Here is a 23,809-nt window from a genome sequence, read left to right on the forward strand (position 1 = left end):
GACGACTTTGGATTGGAGAAACGTAGATCCAACGTGTCATTTATATCTAACCTTTTTATTATAAAAAGAAACGTAGATCCAACGTGTCATTTTTATCTAACCTTTTTATTATAATATCCATCTTACCCCCTTCTTCTTTAGTCAAGTCTCACATTGCACCTCGAATTCTTTTTTCAAGTTTGCCTCAACTCTAGATAAATTTCAATGTACTCGGACATTCAAAATGAATTGAATTTTATAAAATACTTTAATATTATTTTCTTACAATACATTAAAGTTTAATGCTGAACTATATAAAAGTTAAATATAACATATTTTAAAATTTAAAAAGTTATATTTTCTAGATCAACAATTCAATAACTATTAAAATCCATATAAATTGTACATCAACCTAACATTCTATTATGATTGAGTTTAATAAATTGAATCTCAACAAGTCACTACACATCATTCAACCATTCCATTATTTATATAGTGTGAATGCTCTCGAGCTGTGAATGCTCTCTAGATGTTAGTAAATATGTGAAACATTTTCTATTTTTTTTTATCATAAAATAAAAGCTCAAATGACTCGAAGTAAACCTGAAATCAATATGCAGTATAAAGCACAAATGGTAATATAGTAGAGATAGAATTGTTAAGTATATATCTATATATGCACGAGGTTGAATTTTTCTTTATTTTTATAGTTTATATTCTAACAAAACTTATCTCATTTTTTAAAGTAATTTCCCTTTTAAGTTATTTATCTTCATTGCTAGTCAAATATGATTTTATATTTATCCTTATGATCTTCTAGTTTTCAAGATTGTTTAGTTTCAACTTTTAAGTAATAATTTATGTCTATAAAGTGCATATCATAAACGTTTCCCACACAAAAACAGTTGAACAACTTTTTTATAGGCTCATGAATAACTTCTTTAGAAACTAAATGTTAGTATTTTGGACGTTGATGATTAAAAAAAATCTTAGCATTAGCTAGTATCCATGAATACTAGATGTGAGAATGTAAAAACTAAAATTTTAAGACCTTTAGTACTTGTATACTCATGTGCACGTATAATTCTACTTATGCATTAATTTCTTGAAATTTTTTTACTCACACTTTACATATAACAGGCTAAATTAAATAGAGTTTATGACTTTCCAAAGTCAAAGATAAAATGGAAGCACTTTATCACAAGTACAAGGGCGTCAAATAACAATCCTTAGAAGTTTAAGGTTCGATACGAACATTCCCAAATCGACAAATAACAACTCAGATCCTACAAGAGAGAGAAGAAACTGCAGAAATAGAAAACCAAAAAAATTGCAGCCATGGCGACTCGATCTCTCAAGCTAATCCCTCATGACACATCTTTATCTCCCCCAATAAATACCCATCTCAACCCACCTTCTATCTCATCAATCACGTTCTTCTCTCATCTATCCTCTAAAATCACAATCCGTTCTCGAAATCGAAGAGCATTCATCTCGTCTTCATTTAAGGTACTTTTCAATTCCACAATCTCTCTTTTTTCCCCATTCGTAAAGCTGGTTTCGAAGTCGATTTTTTTTTTTTATTTCGATTGTTAACAGAACAGAGAATCAGTGTTGGATTACCCCGAAAAAAGGGATAAAACACATCAAGAACAAGCAGAAATGACAATTGGTCCAGTGGTTCAAATTTCACGGCGGAGATTGGTGGTAAAGGACCGAACCATCTTGACGGGCGTGTCGGAAAACGTTAGTATCTCATCCGCGTCGGAATCGGGTCACACAGATGGGGTTTTCCTCGGGTCGGATTTTGAAGAAGAAAGTAGTCATCACGTGGTGTCACTGGGGAAACTTCACGATGTCCGGTTCATGGCATGCTTCCGGTTCAAGCTATGGTGGATGGCCCAGAAGATGGGAAGTAAAGGGAGTGAAATCCCATCGGAAACACAATTTCTATTAATGGAAACAATCGGAGAAACCCAAACCGAACCCATTTACATTGTTTTCTTACCCTTGATTGAAGGGTCATTTCGAGCTTGTCTCCATGGCAATTCTGGAGACGAGCTCGAGCTTTCTATCGAAAGTGGTGATTCGGACGTAAAAGGATCTATTTTTACCCGCACGGTTTACGTGGGAGTAGGAACGGACCCTTTTAGTACAATTACAGATGCAATTAACACAGTTAAATTGCATCTGAATTCGTTCAAGCAACGAAAAGACAAGAAACTCCCTGGGATTCTCGATTGGTTCGGGTGGTGCACTTGGGATGCGTTTTACCAAGACGTGACTCAAGAGGGCGTCGAGTCCGGGCTAAAAAGCTTAGCCGATGGTGGGACCCCCGCAAAGTTTGTGATCATAGACGATGGATGGCAGTCCGTTGGATCGGACAAGAAAAAGATCGGAGAATCACAACCGTTGATGAGGCTAACCGAGATTAAAGAAAACGAAAAATTCCAATCCAAAAATAACCCGAAAATCGGGATCAAGAACATAGTCGATATCGCGAAAAACACATACGGGTTGAAATACGTGTACGTGTGGCACGCGATTGTAGGATATTGGGGTGGGGTTAGCCCTGAGGCTGGCCCGATGGAGGAATACGGGCCGGTGATGAAATCTCCAAAAGCGTCTAAACATGTTCTTGAAAATGATCCATTATGGAAATCCGATTCGTTGGCTATACAAGGTTTGGGCGTAATGAACCCGAAAAAAGTGTTCAAATTTTACGATAATTTACATGCGTATTTAGCGAATGCTGGTGTTGATGGTGTCAAAGTTGATGTACAATCCATATTGGAGACACTTGGTACCGGTTTAGGTGGTCGGGTTGCCATAACGAGGCAATATCATCACGCGCTCGATGCCTCTATCGCTCGGAATTTTCCCGATAATGGTTGCATTGACTGCATGAGTCACAACACCGATTCGCTTTACTCGTAAGTATATTCTGATACTAAAGTATTGTCTGATACTGTTTAAGTCGTTCTTTCTGTATTAAATAAAAAACACTCGTATATGTAGCTTACCAGATTAAGTCATGTACATGTACAGATCGCAACAGACGGCTGTGGTCCGGGCTTCGGATGATTTCTACCCGCGTGACCCGGTGTCACACACGATCCACATTGCATCCGTGGCGTACAACAGTGTATTTCTTGGAGAATTTATGCAGCCCGATTGGGACATGTTCCATTCGCTTCATCCCGCAGCTGAGTACCACGCATCCGCTAGGGCCATAAGTGGTGGGCCGATATACGTGAGGTAACAAATCACAAAACCATAAATTTCCCTTAAATTTTAGAAACAATCATAGCTTATTTTTAATTTTTTCTTGATAGTGATGCTCCCGCGAAGCACGATTTCGATTTGTTGAAAAAACTTGTTTTGCCCGATGGATCCGTGCTTCGGGCCCGATTGCCGGGTCGGCCCACTAAAGATTGTCTTTTTGTCGACCCAGCCCGTGATGGTGTTAGTTTGTTGAAGATATGGAACATGAATAAGTACACTGGTGTTATCGGTGTTTATAATTGTCAAGGAGCAGCATGGGACGCCATGGAACACAAAAACACGTTCCATGAAACCCAACCCGATCCGATAACCGGATCGGTTAGTGGTCGGGACGTGCACCTCATTGCTGAGGCTGCACTGGGTCCCGACTGGCGTGGTGACTGTGCAATGTACAGTCACCACACTGGAGATCTGATAGCATTACCGAACAATGATGTGATACCGGTTTCGTTACATGTTCTTGAATATGATGTATTTACGGTTACGCCGATTAAGGTTTTGGGATTGGGGTTAGGGTTTGCTCCGTTAGGGCTTATTGATATGTTTAATGGTGGTGGAGCTATTGATGATTTGAAATATTTGATTGAAAGTGGTGGCTCTTCTGCGGTTGTTGAAATGAAGGTTAAGGGATGTGGAAGGTTTGGTGCGTACTCGATGACCGAGCCAAGAAAGTGTATGGTTGGACCGACTGAGGTCGAATTTGTATATGATTCACGGTGTGGGCTTGTGCACTTGAATTTGAGTCACATGCCTGTGGATCAGAAGTGTCATGATATTAAGATTCTTTTATAAATTCATTGTATTCTTAAAATTAGAAATAAAGTGGTATACCCATATAAAGTTATTTGACTATTGATTTTGGAGCAAATGAACTACAAGCGGCAATCAATTTAGAATTCATGAAATTAACGATAATGAAAGGTGAAAAGACTTTAAACATCATTTACGGTTTTTTTAAGGAGTTAACTAAAATGATCATAATAGTCGGTATTTATCATTACAAGATTTAACCACATTACAAAGAGTTAACCAAATACATGGTGGCCTATCAGAGTGTATGAAATCTATTTTAGAACTTTGGTTAACTATTATATATTGTTTTTTATTGTTAACTATTATATATTTTAGAGCTCTGGTTAACTATTATATATTGTTTTTTTTTTTTTTTTTTTTTTTTTTTTTTTTTTTTTTTTTCATGATTATGTATTTCATGCATCGAAAAAAATTGGTTCTTGATTATGTATTTCATGTATCGGAAATAGACAAAAATAAAATAAAAAAAAATTAAAAAATAATAATAATAATAAAGTATAACTTACAACGATTTTGATGATTTTAATGTTTTTACTGTTAGAAGATTATTAACACAAATCATTTTACACATGCATATAAAAACAATGTTAGCATTAAAGTAGTTTCTCATAGTTGGAGTCGTGGAAGTATCAATTAAAAGTTGGCAAGGGGTTTTGTGTTTTGAATTTGTCCTTGGTTTTTCTTGTTGGTTTTCTGATTAAATTATAATTTTGTCATGTACTTTTTGAAAAAAGTGTTTGTAATTATGTAATAGCTATGTTTTTTTGCTTATTGGTTCGTTTTTTATCAACTATAAAAATTTCGTTAAACTCTAAATCAAATTCACACAAAATACACAAACATGATCAAACATAGTTATTTTTTTTCCAAACCTGTTTTGAAGTTTGAACCGATTGTGGCCGGATTTTGTATGATGAAATTTTCATTCGGCCTCTGGTTTATATAATTGGCGGATTTAAGAAGAGGGTTTAGAGGTAGGGCTGTTAATCGGGTCAACCCGATCGGGCTTCGGGTTAAACGGATCGAGTTAGTCGGGTTTTCATAAAAAAATAATTTAACCCGGTACCCGATCCTATTAAGATATGGGTTGGTCGGGTTCGGGTTAATAGGGTCGGGTTAGTCGGGTTAATACACTAAACACTTAATTTAAACATAATATATATGGTTTTTCAAGAGTGCAATCAGATATAAATCCAAACCGTTTTTTTACTCTTTTCTTAACATCAAGAATGCATACAAATTGAAACAAATTAAAAATAAAAGATCATGGACCTTATGGTTATTACAGCATACGAGAAAACATGCATACCACAATAGCTAAAAGAGTTTTTCCATTATGAATATTAAATAGATGAACTTTCAATCTCTAGTTAGCGATCAACACCATATAGTTTATTCATGTTTATAGTTAGTTTAAAGTAGAAATAACTATCAAAATAAAATTTTTACTTTCTCAGCAGCTCTAGTAATTTTGAGATGTGGAGGTTTTATATATTTTTGGACTTCAACTGTAACAACGCAAATTTTCAAATAAAATTTTCATTTAAAATAAAGTGATTTCATTCAACCAAAAGTATTTATTCTATGTTCCATATCAAATACATATATAAAAATCCCCAAGATCTCAAATAGCAGCAGTGTGTATGCCTCATGTCGGCACCTTCCCACGGTCCTCGCTAGTACCTGAAACACATACATAACAACTTGTAAGCATAAATGCTTAGTGAGTTCCCCAGTATACGACTTACTCATATACGCCTTTCCAGGCCCTGACCTTCCGGTCCACAACACTTCGCCTTCCGGCCCGTAACATAACCGCCTTCCGGCCCATAACATATTGCCTTCCGGCCCATAGTATATTGCCTTCCGGCCCATAACATTTACAACATATAATACATTTAATATAACACACATAGCACATATATCATACATCATACCTGACCTTTCTGTCACATAACATATCGCCTTCCGGCCCGTATAAACATACATATCATGCATAGCAACTACCTTTCTATTTAAAGCATAAATAACACATATCATATACGACCTTCCGGTCTCACAGTCAAACCCTTCCGGGTGAAGTATAGTGAGAAGACTCACCTCGTGGTAATGTAAGCTATCAACTCTTGAAACTACTCGCACTCGATCCGCCGATCTGCAGACTCCCTATAATACCATATACCCTTATTAATACTCTTATCATTCAAGACAACTGACCCTAAGAATTTACATGCAGGTCAACTCTGGTCAACGGTCAACTTGACCGGACTCGTCGAGTGCAAAGGCGACTCGGCGAGTCTAGACGTCCTCCCCAACTTTCCCTGTTGTTCCCCTTTCTACTCGTCGAGTATCCCTCTTGACTCGACGAGATCCTCGTGGAAGAATCGCGGGGCTACCCCGACTCCACTCGCCGAGTCTGAAGAACAACTCGGCGAGTCCCAGTGAATCTTCAAGCTACTCGCCGAGTTTGAAGAACAACTCGGCGAGTCCCAGTGGATCTTCAAGCTACTCGCCGAGTCTGATCATTGGACTCGGCGAGTCCATGCCATGCAGTCGATCAACTGCTTCCTCAAATACGCATGGTCCCAAAATACGCAATCATGGGACTTTCTGGACCTCTAAACATCCTATTACTGGGGTATAAACGTTTGGGTAACAACATTATAATCTATCTAATCACCAAATGGGTTTCATAAACCCTAGATTCGTGTACACATCAAAATAACAGAAATGGTCCGAGTATTACCTGAAAACGCACTCTCTGTGTCTCCAAACCTCAGGACTCGATCCTCCTTGATATTCCTTTGGCCAAAACTCTTCTTCTTCTTGCCTAACAAATTCCTCAAAGTTCCAATAGCTTTCCCTCCTGCTCTAGACGTCCACAAACGATTAGGGTTCTTCTCAATCGGCTAAAAGACGAGCAATGACGGCCTAAGAGGCGTTATATACGATCCAAACCAAACGGCTAGGGTTTCTACTGAACAGCGTCGACTCGCCGAGTCCATATCTGGACTCGTCGAGTCCAGTCGCGAACCCGCGACCAAGCCTGTGGTCCTACTCGGCGAGTCAGGCACCAACTCGCCGAGTCCCTTCCTAAAATGCCCCAAAATAGTTTTAAAGCAATACCTGAAATTCCGGGCTGTTACAACTCTCCCCCACTAGAACTAGACTTCGCCCTCGAAGTCTCACTCTGCGAATAACTCCGGATGTTGCTCCCGCATCTCACGCTCCGGCTCCCAAGTCATCTCCGATCCCTTCCGGTGTTGCCACTGAACCAACACCAGAGGTACCTCCTTGTTCCGCAGAACCTTGATCTTCCGATCCCTGATAGCTACTGGTCTCTCAGCGTAATTCAGGCTCGCATCCACCTGAATATCCTCTAACAGAACCACTGCCGATTCGTCGGCTATACACTTCCTCAACTGTGATACGTGAAAGGTATTGTGAATCTGTCTCAACTCTGCTGGCAACTCCAACCGATAAGCTACCCGACCTACCCTTGCAATTACACGAAATGGACCTATGAATCGGGGCCCCAACTTGCCCCTCTTTCTGAACCGGATCACTCCCTTCCAGGGAGAAACCTTCAGGAGAACGAAGTCGCCAACCTGAAATTCCAGCTCGGACCGGCGTCTGTCCGCATAACTCTTCTGTCGGCTCTGGGCGGTCAATAACCTCTGCCTAACCTGCTGAATCTGCTCTGTCGTCTGGAGTACGATCTCTGTACTGCCCATCACTCTCTGTCCCACCTCTCCCCAGCAAATGGGAGTCCGACACCTCCTACCATACAACAACTCAAAAGGTGGCATACCAATGCTCGAATGATGGCTGTTGTTGTAGGAAAACTCAGCCAAGGGTAAATGCGCATCCCAGCTACCCCCGAAGTCTAACACACACGCTCTAAGCATGTCTTCCAGTGTCTGAATCGTCCGCTCGCTCTGACCGTCTGTCTGGGGATGGTATGCGGTACTAAAATGCAGTTTAGTACCCAGCTCCTCATGGAATTTCTTCCAGAACCTGGAAGTGAAGCGTACATCGCGGTCTGAAACAATCGAGATCGGCACTCCATGCCGAGATACTACCTCTCTCACGTATAGCTCCGCTAACTTCTCCGCTGATGAACTCTCGCTAATGGCAAGGAAGTGTGCACTCTTCGTCAATCTATCCACAATCACCCAAATTGCATCGACTCCCCTGGCAGTTCTCGGCAATTTGGTGATGAAATCCATCGTAATCTGTTCCCACTTCCACTCAGGAACCTCCAAGGGCTGCAACTTACCATGCGGTCTCTGGTGCTCGGCCTTAACCCTACGGCAGGTCAAACACCTCTCAACGAACCATGCGACGTCTCTCTTCATACAAGGCCACCAATATTCCTTCCTCAAGTCCAAATACATCTTCGTAGCACCGGGATGGATCGAGAATTTCGATCTATGAGCCTCCTCCATCAAAGTAGTACGCGTACCGCCCACGAATGGTACCCAAATCCGACCCTGAAACGTCAGAAGTCCTCGTCCATCCTTAACGAACTCAGAAATTAACCCAACGACCCGCTCCTTCTTCTGCATCTCGGATCTCACAACCTCGGCCTGTGCCCCACGAATAGCATCCAATACCGGCGTCATCACCGTCAGTCTCAGACATACATCTCGTAATGGAGTGCTCTCCGCCCTACGGCTCAATGCATCGGCTACCACATTAGCCTTGCCTGGGTGGTATAGGATCTCACAGTCATAATCCTTAACCACGTCCAACCATCTCCTCTGACGCATATTTAGGTTGGGTTGATCCATCAAATACTTCAAACTTTTATGGTCCGTGTATATAGTACAACGAACCCCATACAGGTAGTGACGCCAAATCTTGAGAGCGAACACTACTGCCCCCAACTCTAAGTCATGCGTGGGATATCTCGCCTCGTAAGGCTTTAATTGCCTCGATGCATAAGCTATCACATGGCCCCTCTGCATCAACACTGCACCCAGTCCCGAAATCGATGCGTCGCAATATACGACAAAGTCCTCCATCCCCTCCGGGAGAGCTAATACCGGGGCTTCGCACAGTCTCTGACGAAGTGTCTCGAAGGAAGTCTGTTGCTCGGGTCCCCATGAGAATGTAACACCCTTCCGGGTCAATCTGGTGAGCGGTACCACGATCTTGGAGAAGTCTCTAATAAACCTCCGATAGTACCCCGCCAACCCAAGGAAACTCCTGATCTCGGAAGGTGACTTCGGTGCCTCCCAACTCATCACTGCTTCCACCTTGGCCGGATCGACCAATATCCCTGCCTGATTAACAACATGTCCAAGAAATTGGACCTCCCGCAACCAGAAGTCACATTTGGAGAATTTTGCATATAGCTTCTCCGACCTCAGTACCTCAAGGACCTCCCTCAAGTGTCCCTCATGCTGATCTCTAGTTCGCGAATACACTAGGATGTCGTCGATAAATACAATCACAGACCGATTGATATGTGCATATTTAGTGTGTATTAAGTGTAGTTTATTATTCATATATTAGCTAAATTGTTGCATATTATGGACAAAAGGTACTTAAAAGTGTTAAATTATGTTTTTCAGTCCAAAGATGAAGCTCGGAAGCGAAAGGAAGCAAGAGAAGCGGTTAGGAGCTTAAGAGTGGAAAGAAGAAAGAAAACACCCATAAAAGGCTTCTACTCGTCGAGTTGCCCCTTGACTCGACGAGTCCGGTCGCGGATTCAGGAAGATAAGCATTCGGAAGTCAAGATAGTTATCGGATTACGATTATTGTGAGAGGGACTCGACGAGTCACCATATGACTCGACGAGTCGGAACGCATATATAAAGATAACTCTAAAATGCGAGAAAAGAGAACTCTGGGAAGTTTCAGAAGTGCTTAGCTGCGAATAAGAAGCCAGAAGAACCCTAGAAATCGACCAAGGAAGCTAGAATCCAATCCCGGGAGTAATTAAGGAGTAATTTCACCATTCTATTTAATTCTTTTGTTTTGTCAACATGATTAAGCAACTTGAACTTATTTGTTTGCTGTTATTTACCTTAGTTATGAACTAATTTCCTTAGACTTCTTTTTGGGGATACAAAGTTGACAATATGGTTTGATTGATTGGTAGGATTAATTCCAAGTTGGTGATTAATTGTTATTTTAGCTTGCTAAAGAACCTTGTGTATGAATGATAATTAATTTTCTGTTAATAGGAAGATAATTAATTAGCATGAACATCTATTGATTATCAACCTCATGTGGTATGTGACCACTATATCATATGTCTAGGATTAATGAATATGAAACTAGGATTAATAAGGAAATTGAGTAAACTCATGTGCAAGCTTGTAAGATGACCATCGAACAAGAGGTTAATTAAGAATAACGAATTAATTAGCTATTGAAAGTCTAACTTGACCCGAATAATTAATCTAGTAAATATAATCAAATTAAGCAATTGGCCACTGTTTGAATTAGTTTATTTGCTAAGGATTAGGGTAGTGAACACAACTTAATCACTCGAATCGGTAACCAACGAAAGAATTAATCCATTGCACTATTACCTTAAAATCAACCATAAAGTTAACCGAGTTGAACTAAACAGAAGTTTCTTTCCCATTATTGAATCTAGTTAATTTGTTCTTTTCTAGTCTTGCATTAGTTTTAGTTAGTAAGTTTCTAGTCTTGTAAAACTAGAGAAAAAACCCTTATTTGCTAAAGTAACTTAGATAGAATTAGTTTTTAATTTAATTTGCCGTTCCCTGTGTTCGATACCCTGCTTATTTAGCTATACCACAATTGATAGGTTCACTGCCTTTTGTGTGTTATTTGATAATTAAAGTAGGATTAAAACTAAGTGAGTTTTACACACATCAAGTTTTTGGCGCCGTTGCCGGGGACTTGTGCAACCCGCAATCCCCGCTACCGCTACGTTTGAACTAAAGGGCCATATTCTCGCTCAACTCAAGGAGATACCATTTCACGGGAGAGATCATGAAGACGCCTATAAGCACTTAGATGAAGTAAATGACGTGGCGGATTACTTCAATGTACCTAATGTGCCCCGCGAGGTCCAGCTACTACGCATGCTTCCTGTCACATTTAAAGGAGCTGCAAAGGATTGGTTGAAGTCACTCCCTCCCGGATCGGTTACCACATGGGCCAAAATGAAAGAAGAATTCATAGATCACTTCTGCCCACCTTCCAAGATAGCCAAGCTAAAGAAAGCCATTGCCAACTTCGAGCAACAACCCGGTGAATCTCTTTATGAAGCTTGGGAAAGATACAAGAGCGTACTTCGAACTTGCCCCCACCACGATCTCAATAGCCAACAAGAGGTCTCTATCTTTTATGATGGAGTAAATGTCACCACTAGGCAACTACTCGATTCACAAGGCCCACTCACCCGAAAGCCACCTCCGGAAATAAAGGAGTTAATTGAAGAATTCTCCAGGCACTCTAGAGAATATCACAACCCGAGGAATGAAGTGAGTCGAGGAGTAGTAAATTCGGTAAACGATGGTATGGCGGCGGTGATAGCTAAAATTGATAGCCTAGACCGAAGAATGACAAAAATGGATCAAATGATCCATGCTATTAGAGTTGGATGTGAAAATTGTGGCGGTCCCCATCTTACCAAGGAATGTGATCGAGACGAGAATGGAAATAAAAAGGCTCAAGTATTCTACTCCAGCGGCGATAGATACGATGAAGACTGGAGGAAACCGAAGAAGGAATGGATCCCATACGAAGAGTACAGAAAGGCTAAGGAAGAGAAATATAAACAGAGGGAGAGAGGGTATTATCAAAAGGAAGAACCGGTGACGGACAAGAAGACGAATTTAGAAGAAATACTTACAAAATTCATAACCGCGTCCGAGAAAAGACATAATGATCATGATGTGGCAATGCAAGAAACCAGAAACATGTTGAGGAATCAGCAAGCTTCTATTCTCAATATTGAGAAACAGCTGGGCCAACTTGCACATCAAGTAAACGAAAGAAGACCGGGCCAACTTCCAAGCGACACCCAACCCAATCCAAGAAACGAGAACGTGAGCGTAATAACCTCCAGCGGTGAAGAAGAATTGGCAGAAACACTAAGATTTTCCAAGGAGAAGGCAGAAAAGGAAGAAAAATCAGAACAAGAAAAACTCGATCCGACTCGCCGAGTCACCAAAATGGACTCGACGAGTCCAGTCGGGAATGAAGAAAATGCTAGTTTTCTGAAGCCATACAATCCTCCTTTGCCTTACCCATCCAGAGCCATGCTTTCAGAAAAAGTTCAAGCCTAAAGAACCTTCATGGAGCATGTTAAAGCTTTACAAGTCAATATGCCATTCGTGGACACAATGCTCCAAACTCCTAAATATTTTAACTTGCTTAAAGGCTTGTTTGCTGCTAGGAAAGATCTTGCTGAAGTCGCGGAGATATTGATGAGTGAGCTGCCTGAGAAGAAGGGTGATCCGGGTAACATAGTAATTCCGTGCCAATTTGGTAATGAAGTTTTTACACAAGCATTAGCTGATTCAGGGGCAAGCATTAATTTGATGCCCTATTCATTCTTTAAGAAGCTGAATTTACCAGAACCAAAGCCGGTAAATATGAGAATCCATTTGGCAAATAAAACAATAATTCACCCACAAGGCATATGTGAAAATCTCCTTATCAAGGTGGACAAGTTTATTTTCCCAGTAGACTTCGTGGTGGTGGAGATGAAAGAAGACCCCGAAATACCAATTGTTTTGGGAAGAACATTCTTAAACACCGCAGGTGCCCTGATTGACATATGTGAGTCTACCTTAACATTAAGAGTGGGTGATGAGTCGGTGATGTTTAAAGCTAATCCAGAGGTCAAGCAAGAAGAAGTAAAAGCGATGGAGGTCCAACACGCCGATGTGGCATGCCTTGATACGATGCCATTTGGAGAAGAGTCGAGCACAAAAGAGGATGAGGACATAAATAGAAGCAGAGCGGAAGCTGATCACCAATTCACTACTAAACCTAGAGCACGGACCGCTATGAAATATGAAGTTATCAAATTTAAAGAAAAGGAGGTTCAAAAATTGGTGAAAAAGCATGGGTTGAAAAAGAAGAAGAGGAAAAGAGAGGCCCAACCAGCTGAGGATGATACAGAGAAAAAGAGAAGAGACGAATTAAAAAGGGCTTACAAGAAGAAGATTCACGCCTACAAGATTAAGTATAAACCACAAAAAGTGAGGCGTACATTCCCGATGCTTGAAGATGACAAAACGTAAATGGGAAGGAGTCTAGCTAATGACTCCTCAAAAAAAGAAGCGCTTGGCGGGAGGCAACCCGTCGTTAGAGTTTGCTTTCTTTTACTCTTTAGTTTTTTTTATTTTTGTTTTGTGTTTCAATTTTAATCTTCCAAATCATCGGACTTGTCTGCTTAAGGGAGCACCTATCTTAAGAGTGGGGTGAAAAGATTTTGAATAAATAACAAAATTTTAAAAAAATTAGTGATGTTTTACAAGAGACTCGCGGAGTCTGACCCTGACTCGACGAGTATATACTGAATTCAGAAAAAAAGTTTGACTGCGCGATTGGACTCGCCGAGTCGGACCTTGACTCGACGAGTCGATTTTATTTACAGAAAAAAATAAACATTTTCGAAATTACTTTTACATCTAATAGGGTTTTAACCCTAAAAATTCAGTTTCCACACCACACTCGCCGGGTGCCTCTCTCTACAACTCTCTCTCAAGCATTCAAGAGTTCCTCCAACTTTTCTTCCAAATTCTCAAGGTTTAAACTCAAAAGGTAACAACTTTCTTCTTAATTTTTAGATAGAATGTGATTATAAGGTCATCTATACTTGCAATTTCATGAAAAAACCCGTTTTTGAAAAAGTGATTAAATTCTAGGTTTTCGATTTTGTCATGAATATTGTTGTTTCGAACGTTTATTGTGGCCCTATTACTTAGTAGGAAGTCCCTGAACAAAACCCTTGCAAGAATTTAAAGGTTACATGGTTCAATTTTGTGAGACCCGTCGACCGACTCGTACAGGTCGCGCGACTCACCGAGTCGGGCATGGACTCGACGAGTCCAGTCGATTTCCAGAATCAGTTCGTTTTTTTTTAATTATATTATGTGTTTTCTGGTTCTGGTTTATATGTTTTGCAGGAATCATGTTTTGAAGAGGACAATCTTCAAGTGGTAGCCAAGGGGAATTTCCATGGTTAAATTTCCCACAAATCGAATCCGCTTCAACAATGCGGAAGTGGAAGAAGAAGCTTTCCGATATCAAAAAGAAGGAGGTCTATGTCCCGAACAGAATTGATTGGGAATGGTTGCAAAATGTTCGATATGAAGAAGAATTAGCTCCGTACCTTTTAAAGGAGTTTCAACATGACGGCGAGTCAATGATATGTGATGGGTGGAGCCGGGTCTTCCGCATACAAGAGCCGGTATATTTGGAGCTTTGCTTGGAGTTCTTCTCCATAGTATCTTTTACCGGTGGAGTGGATTTATATCATCCGGCGAGCTTCACTTTTTGTCTTGGGGGCGAGTATCATCAATGCTCGGTGGTGGATCTTGCTTGCCGGCTAGGGATTTATGATCAACCTTTGGTTTCAACGAACCTCTTTCGGGCCTTTTTGGCAACCACTCACATGGTGTTTCCCGATGGGGTTACTAGCACGGGTTGGTGGAATACTATAGGGAATAAATTTTATATCCCGAAGTCAGCACAAGAGGGGAGCATCCGATCCTCGACCCACCGCCTCATTCACCGCCTTATTTCCTCCACCATCAACCAAAGGAAGGACGATGACAAGGTTTCAAACCTTGATGTTTTCTACCTATGGAGCATTATCACGCCCGGTGTCTTTTGCAACATCCCGTGGTGCATTGCTTCATACCTCTCAGCGGGTGCGGTCAAAGATCGCAAAACATCTCGTATCAATGGAGGAATGTTTGTCACTCGATTGGCTAATTCATTCGGGTTGATGAACCGTGGTGCCTGGAACCTCCTGACATTGATCCCGACACCCCCATTTAATCCCATTCTTTTCCGCAGAGCACGAATCATTGAGGACTATGGTGGTGGCCATTATGCCATCCCAAATGATGACCCAGTTGTAGGTCCCGAAGCACCGGGAAGGAGGGTGAGATCGTGAAGGGAAAGGGATGTGGAGGATGAGCCGCCAGTGATTCCGGTAGAGACTGAAGACGTACCAATGGATTGGTACAATATAGAGATGAGGCGGATGCAAGACCAAATGGCGAGGGGGCTAAATTTTAGCAACCAATCCCACATACGACTTTTTGACCACTTCAATATTCCACATATTGATGGTGGGAATTATCCATACATTCCATCGTGGGACGAGAGGATTAGTGCACGACAAAGCGGAGCTGGGGGAAGTGGAGCCAACGATGATGAGGAGGAAGATGAGGATTGATATTCGTGTTTTTGTGTTTTTAATCGAACAATTTTAATTTTTATTTTGTTTTGTTTTTGGTGTGTATGCTTTGAGATATTATTTTGTTTGATAGTTGTTTGCTTTAGTTATTTTCAGGATTGCATTTTGATTGCTTGCTTAGGATGGTATAGAGAAGTAAAGCATGGATGTTTTTGCGTGTGAGAGCGAGTCAAGGAAGCGAGTTTTTTTTAACGTCAAAGTGTCAAGTTCGGTCTTAGGGGTATGAGCGATTGAGTCCGCATTTGAGGAAGGGTTAACGAAGTTGTTAGATGCTAAAACAGTTGCCACATACCAAGATTTTTCATTCAGTGGCCAACTCGTCGAGTGCACTTAGCTGACTCGACGGGTCGCTTTGTATTTCCAGAAATTTTTAGAAGACGCGCTGCTACTCGGCGAGTCCATCATCAGACTCGACGAGTCAGTCATTTTTTGAGCCGAACGACTGCTGATTTGATGCTAATACTTATACCACTTGCATCCTTCTAATTCCATATCCATTCTTGAAGATCTTATGCCGATTTTCGCATATTAGAGCGACCCACACGATACATGGATGAGATTGTTCCCATGTATGAAGTTTATTGAAGATGGAGCTTAGATGAGAGTGATCAACCTATCCACTGCTATCCCAGGGGAGTTTGTTCCAATTCCCTCTTTATTTTTCTGTTTTTATGCATAATATGCAATGAGGGTATTGCATCACATAAGTGTGGGGTAGGGGGTTGGTTACATAATAGTCAAATTTTAAAATTTGCATATCAAAAGGATTATTTAGGATTTAATTTAGACAATTTTGGTAAAAAATTAGGATTCCATGTTAGAATTGTGTTAATAATTGCATGACAACCCAAATGTTTAGTTGAGCCTATATACGTTCTAGTGCATTTGTGGCTTCCTTATTTCAGTGAAATCATGAGACAAAAACACGACCTTGCTCAGCCTGAGGGATGCAATATGTTTAGCAGCCTAAACCTGAAATGTATCCAGGAAGATTTTTATCATTAGCCAATAAAGGTTGAGATTGAGCGCCCTTGCTTAAGCATGTAGGTTTTGAGTGAAAAAAAAAAGTGAGGTATACATGTAAAAAAAAGAATTACAAGAAAAAGTTTGAAGAATTTTTGGAGCATCAAAGTCAAATATCAAATATGAAGATTGAAAAATCCGAAGAATTCAAAAAGTTGAAGATACCAAAAATCAAACAACAAAGGTGGTGAATTCAAAGTTATCCAAGATCAAATTATCAAAGAAGTGAAGAATTCCAAAGAGCGCCAATGTGGTATCATAAATTGTAATTGTCTAGATTATGTATGCTTGGGTTGCTCAATTAAAAATACCTTGAGGGTAAAGAGGTTTTCTGAGGATGGATTCGGAGGGTTGCATAAAATGAGCATAGTTCGGGGTGAGTGGGCGAATGTTTATGAGGATTGTGAGTATTTGAAGTATGGGGGTTTTTTAGGAATTTTAGACACAAATGCATGCGTTGCGGTCTTGGCATAATGGCTAGGTTGGATTGGAGTTATTATATGTGATTCTAAGGTGTTAAAATTCAGTTTTGCTTGAGGGCAAGCAAAAGACAAGTGTGGGGTATTTTGATGTGTGCATATTTAGTGTGTATTAAGTGTAGTTTATTATTCATATATTAGCTAAATTGTTGCATATTATGGACAAAAGGTACTTAAAAGTGTTAAATTATGTTTTTCAGTCCAAAGATGAAGCTCGGAAGCGAAAGGAAGCAAGAGAAGCGGTTAGGAGCTTAAGAGTGGAAAGAAGAAAGAAAACACCCATAAAAGGCTTCTACTCGTCGAGTTGCCCCTTGACTCGACGAGTCCGGTCGCGGATTCAGGAAGATAAGCATTCGGAAGTCAAGATAGTTATCGGATTACGATTATTGTGAGAGGGACTCGACGAGTCACCATATGACTCGACGAGTCGGAACGCATATATAAAGATAACTCTAAAATGCGAGAAAAGAGAACTCTGGGAAGTTTCAGAAGTGCTTAGCTGCGAATAAGAAGCCAGAAGAACCCTAGAAATCGACCAAGGAAGCTAGAATCCAATCCCGGGAGTAATTAAGGAGTAATTTCACCATTCTATTTAATTCTTTTGTTTTGTCAACATGATTAAGCAACTTGAACTTATTTGTTTGCTGTTATTTACCTTAGTTATGAACTAATTTCCTTAGACTTCTTTTTGGGGATACAAAGTTGACAATATGGTTTGATTGATTGGTAGGATTAATTCCAAGTTGGTGATTAATTGTTATTTTAGCTTGCTAAAGAACCTTGTGTATGAATGATAATTAATTTTCTGTTAATAGGAAGATAATTAATTAGCATGAACATCTATTGATTATCAACCTCATGTGGTATGTGACCACTATATCATATGTCTAGGATTAATGAATATGAAACTAGGATTAATAAGGAAATTGAGTAAACTCATGTGCAAGCTTGTAAGATGACCATCGAACAAGAGGTTAATTAAGAATAACGAATTAATTAGCTATTGAAAGTCTAACTTGACCCGAATAATTAATCTAGTAAATATAATCAAATTAAGCAATTGGCCACTGTTTGAATTAGTTTATTTGCTAAGGATTAGGGTAGTGAACACAACTTAATCACTCGAATCGGTAACCAACGAAAGAATTAATCCATTGCACTATTACCTTAAAATCAACCATAAAGTTAACCGAGTTGAACTAAACAGAAGTTTCTTTCCCATTATTGAATCTAGTTAATTTGTTCTTTTCTAGTCTTGCATTAGTTTTAGTTAGTAAGTTTCTAGTCTTGTAAAACTAGAGAAAAAACCCTTATTTGCTAAAGTAACTTAGATAGAATTAGTTTTTAATTTAATTTGCCGTTCCCTGTGTTCGATACCCTGCTTATTTAGCTATACCACAATTGATAGGTTCACTGCCTTTTGTGTGTTATTTGATAATTAAAGTAGGATTAAAACTAAGTGAGTTTTACACACATCAAGTTTTTGGCGCCGTTGCCGGGGACTTGTGCAACCCGCAATCCCCGCTACCGCTACGTTTGAACTAAAGGGCCATATTCTCGCTCAACTCAAGGAGATACCATTTCACGGGAGAGATCATGAAGACGCCTATAAGCACTTAGATGAAGTAAATGACGTGGCGGATTACTTCAATGTACCTAATGTGCCCCTCATGACCCTTGCCGCACTTTCCGCAAGTGCAGCCCTTCGGACCTCCCATCCTCCCATCAGCGGACTTGATCCGCTTGGCTGCCGGCTGAGACTGAGCCGACCGCCGATCCACCTGCCGAGACTCGTCCTCCTCCCTGGCCTGGGTCTCCAACTCAATCTCGCGCTTCCTGGCGTTCGCCTGAAGCTCAGTGAAAGTACGATAGGTGGAGTTTGACACAAACTCCCGGATATCCCTCCTCAAAATGCCTAAATACCGGCTCATCCGTGACTGCTCCGTAGACACCAGCTCTGGGCAGAACATCGCCCTCTCGTGAAACTTCCGTGTGACCACCGCAACGGAATCAGTACCCTGCTTAAGGGTCAAGAACTCCTGAATCAATCGTTCCCTCTCCACTGGGGGAACATACTCGTCCCTGAACATCTCAGTAAACCTCTCCCACGTCACCGCTGTAATCTCCGCCAGAGTGAAGTTCGCCGTCACGAACTTCCACTAATCCTTCGCTCCCAGACGGAGCTGGTTCAAGGCGAACCGTACCCTCAGGTGCTCCGGTCATGAACAAGTGTAGAAGCACCCCTCAATGTCGGCGATCCACCTCATCGCCGTAATCGGATCCTGCGTCCCATCGAACTCAGGGGGTTTCGTGTTGCTGAATTCTCGGAACAGCAACGAATCGCCCCCTTGCGGCCTGGCAGCGGCCACGGCTGCGGTAGCGGCAGCAACTGCAGCCTCAGTCAGTGCGGCGTACCGCTCCTTGAATGTCTCCATCAGCGTGGTCTTAATAGACCCAAACATCTCCGGGATCTCGGCCCGGATCGCTGCAGCTACCTCCTCCTGGATCATCTGACGAATATCCTCGTCACTCACAGTGCTCGAACTCGCCCCATGATGTGTGGTAACCATGATGTCTCTGAAATACAACATAAAATTATCAGAGACTCCATCAAGTACAATTGTACCCGATAACGCAACCCTACTCGGTCTCCGATATCCAGGGATTCTTACTTGGGTTTTCCACCGACCCGGTGCCTTCGGTAGTACGGACCCAATACTACCGACCACACCGTATCAGTATTCGTCCCAAATCTTCCTCCCCATACCCGAATAATGAGTACTCTACTTCTAATATGCACTATCTACTTGCACGCTACCAAATATCTCACATAAGCAATCTTCCTAGACTAAGGCATCACAAAACAGGCCATTCTAGTCCTATCATGTATACCTAGTCTTCTAGCATGCATAACAATTCATAATTCAGTGCATAACATAACATTGTAAGGTATTCTGGGGATCTTTACCGTTCGGGCGCTGGCTGATCGTACACACTGCTCCGTTCTTGTTTACCACTTTACCATTTATAAAAATTTATATCTTTATTATTTTTAAAAGATTTTTCCTCAAATCCTCGGTTTGAGTTCAGTTACACCCGAAGGTACACCCGAATCCCTCAAACCCAGGCTCTGATACCAATTGTAACAACGCAAATTTTCAAATAAAATTTTCATTTAAAATAAAGTGATTTCATTCAACCAAAAGTATTTATTCCATGTTCCATATCAAATACATATATAAAAATCCCCAAGATCTTAAATAGCAGCAGTGTGTATGCCTCATGCCGGCGCCTTCCCACGGTCCTCGTTAGTACCTGAAACACATACATAACAACTTGTAAGCATAAATGCTTAGTGAGTTCCCCAGTATACGACTTACTCATATACGCCTTTCCAGGCCCTGACCTTCTGGTCCACAACACTTCGCCTTCCGGCCCGTAACATAACCGCCTTCCGGCCCGTATCATATTGCCTTCCGGCCCGTATCATATTGCCTTCCGGCCCATAGTATATTGCCTTCCGGCCCATAACATTTACAACATATAATACATTTAATATAACACACATAGCACATATATCATACATCATACCTGACCTTTCTGTCACATAACATATCGCCTTCCGGCCCGTATAAACATACATATCATGCATAGCAACTACCTTTCTATTTAAAGCATAAATAACACATATCATATACGACCTTCCGGTCTCACAGTCAAACCCTTCCGGGTGAAGTATAGTGAGAAGACTCACCTCGTGGTAATGTAAGCTATCAACTCTTGAAACTACTCGCACTCGATCCGCCGATCTGCAGACTCCCTATAATACCATATACCCTTATTAATACTCTTATCATTCAAGACAACTGACCCTAAGAATTTACATGCAGGTCAACGGTCAACTTGACCGGACTCGTCGAGTGCAAAGGCGACTCGGCGAGTCTAGACGTCCTCCCCAACTTTCCTTGTTGTTCCCCTTTCTACTCGTCGAGTATCCCTCTTGACTCGACGAGATCCTCGTGGAAGAATCGCGGGGCTACCCCGACTCCACTCGCCGAGTCTGAAGAACAACTCGGCGAGTCCTAGTGAATCTTCAAGCTACTCGCCGAGTCTAAAGAACAACTCGGCGAGTCCCAGTGGATCTTCAAGCTACTCGCCGAGTCTGATCATTGGACTCGGCGAGTCCATGCCATGCAGTCGATCAACTGCTTCCTCAAATACGCATGGTCCCGAAATACGCAATCATGGGACTTTCTGGACCTCTAAACATCCTATTACTGGGGTATAAACGTTTGGGTAACAACATTATAATCTATCTAATCACCAAATGGGTTTCATAAACCCTAGATTCATGTACACATCAAAATAACAGAAATGGTCCGAGTATTACCTGAAAACGCACTCTCTGTGTCTCCAAACCTCAGGACTCGATCCTCCTTGATATTCCTTTGGCCAAAACTCTTCTTCTTCTTGCCTAACAAATTCCTCAAAGTTCCAATAGCTTTCCCTCATGCTCTAGATGTCTACAAACGATTAGGGTTCTTCTCAATCGGCCAAAAGACGAACAATGACAGCCTAAGAGGCGTTATATACGATCCAAACCAAACGGCTAGGGTTTCTGCTGAACAGCGTCGACTCGCCGAGTCCATATCTGGACTCGTCGAGTCCAGTCGCGAACCCGCGACCAAGCCTGTGGTCCTACTCGGCGAGTCAGGCACCAACTCGCCGAGTCCCTTCCTAAAATGCCCCAAAATAGTTTTAAAGCAATACCTGAAATTCCGGGCTGTTACATCAACTTTACAAATGGGAGTTACTTGACCCTCGTATGCTTCTAGAGTTACAAAAATTTACATTTTCAAAGGATTTGTAGTCTTTTTGTATAGTTCAAGTAAAGAGCAGTGGAATATGTAAATGTTGTGAATTCCTAACCGGTTATTCGGGCGGGTTTAGGGTTGATTTTTACAAAAAAATCGGGTTTCGGGTCAACCCGAATAACCCGATTTGGAATTCTAACCCTATTGAACCCGACCCGAATTACCTTATTCGGGTTAGGGTCGGATCGGATTAATCGGTTCGGGTTTTTTTGACACCCTTATTTGGAGGGGAACATGCCACAATGGTTTAAATTATTTTAACATTAATATATGTATTTTTGACCCAGATTTTTTTTTTTTTTTTTTTTTTTTTTTTTTTTTTTTTTTGACATTAAATACACCAACATTTTAACATTAGTATATGTATTTTTGACCCAAAAATTATAAATTGGTAAATGTCATCGTAGTCTAACCAACTTTCGGTTTTGTTTTAAAAGGTCCTTTACATATTTATTTGGTAGTATAGGTCCTTCAACTTAGAATTGACTTGTTAAAAAAGGTATTGAATTTCATTTTTCTGGGTTTCACCGGTTAAATGTGGATTAAATGACATTTTTACTTTCGGAGTAATAAAAAAAAGGAATTCAAACTCTCTCTCTCTCACACACACACTCTCTCTCGTATCATCAACACGAAGAAGACAAATCGTTAAGAGAGAATAAAAAACAATAGCCAACACCATTTATTTTCCTCACGTCAGCTACCCGTTCCACTCCCTTTCTTCCTGATGAAACCTCATCAACAACCACATCTAAATTCCTCCTGTTTTAGTGAATCTGTATTGTGCAGCCAGAATATAAATCATGCATTCACAGGTATCGAGTTCACCTAAATCGGAGGCTTCATCTGAATCTCCGAATCAGAGGTCCATTGACCCAGTTGAAACTCTTCCCTTTGTTGACCGCTCATCGCCTGCTTAGTTTCATCTTCATCGCCTTCTTTGTTTCAGTTCAGATCCATGAGTACAAAAGTAAAGAAGTCGATGGATCGTTCAGAACCAAACCATTGTTCTAAAGGCGATGACTCTCCCTCATCTAATTCTCACTTTCTCCTTCACTACTAGATCACATGAACCATACCAATTTCAAATAGGATTCAAGTTCATTAGGACACATCCTTATAAATATCCTTACCATACCAAAAGACTATGTTGCTACAGTGACCAGAAATCACTTCATCGATTTCAACCGCCCTTACCAAACTTCAACCTCCACCACTTCATCAATCAACAAACTTACACCCTCAAAAGACAATCTAGCCACCAACAAACATAATCTCCATTATCAAAATTTCTATACTAACAACACACTCTCATAATATGTTGCTATTAATAATGGGGATCCACATGACAATACAATGATAATGAAGGAAAGTACATCGACTAATGCATCAGGTTCCATCAGAGAAGAAATCGTAGTCGTCGGAATGGTTGGTATCTCCGGAATGGAAGGACTCGTTGACCTCGCTTGTAAGTTAATACCCATTTCATTTATTCAATGTAAGAGGTTAAGAAGTTGATACTCGTTGAATCGATTCTCTCGTTTGATCCCCAAAGACTCCATCTCCATAGCCACCACTCAGATTTGTTTTTTAGAGATCTAATCAGACCATGAACAATCACCAAACAATCACTTGCAATGGCAGAGTCGATGAGATGGAACGCCGACAAAACCCAAAAAAATCAAAATTTATAGCCATAGAGTGCACCTGTAGAGTCCCGATGAGGTTCCAATCTTAAGTTGTTTGAGGAAGATGGGTGGTTGGATTCTGTGAATGGGGAACAACAAAAAAAACTTTGTTGAAGAAGAACAAGATGGATGAGGATGTAAGTTGAATTTTAGTGTTATTTTTTTTTTAGTGAAAAAACTCATCTCATCAAGGAAACCTGAAATTACGATGCTGATGTGTATGACACATTAGGTTCAAAT

General features: G+C 40.9%; 1 protein-coding gene across 1 annotated transcript; it reads left to right on the plus strand.

Moving 5' to 3' along the window:
• The first annotated feature begins 1,280 nt into the window (after window positions 1-1,280).
• On the plus strand, window positions 1,281-4,116 carry DIN10 (Raffinose synthase family protein). Its single transcript, XM_078957991.1, has 4 exons — window positions 1,281-1,488; window positions 1,579-2,912; window positions 3,028-3,237; window positions 3,315-4,116. Exons 1-4 carry the CDS (start codon window positions 1,318-1,320, stop codon window positions 4,054-4,056), a joined length of 2,457 nt encoding a protein of 818 aa, XP_078814117.1. The 5' UTR covers window positions 1,281-1,317; the 3' UTR covers window positions 4,057-4,116.
• Window positions 4,117-23,809: the final 19,693 nt, after the last annotated feature.

This window comes from Lactuca saligna, chromosome 5 (assembly GCF_052625555.1).
Source record: "Lactuca saligna cultivar CGN05327 chromosome 5, ASM5262555v1, whole genome shotgun sequence".
Taxonomy (NCBI): Eukaryota; Viridiplantae; Streptophyta; class Magnoliopsida; order Asterales; family Asteraceae; genus Lactuca; species Lactuca saligna.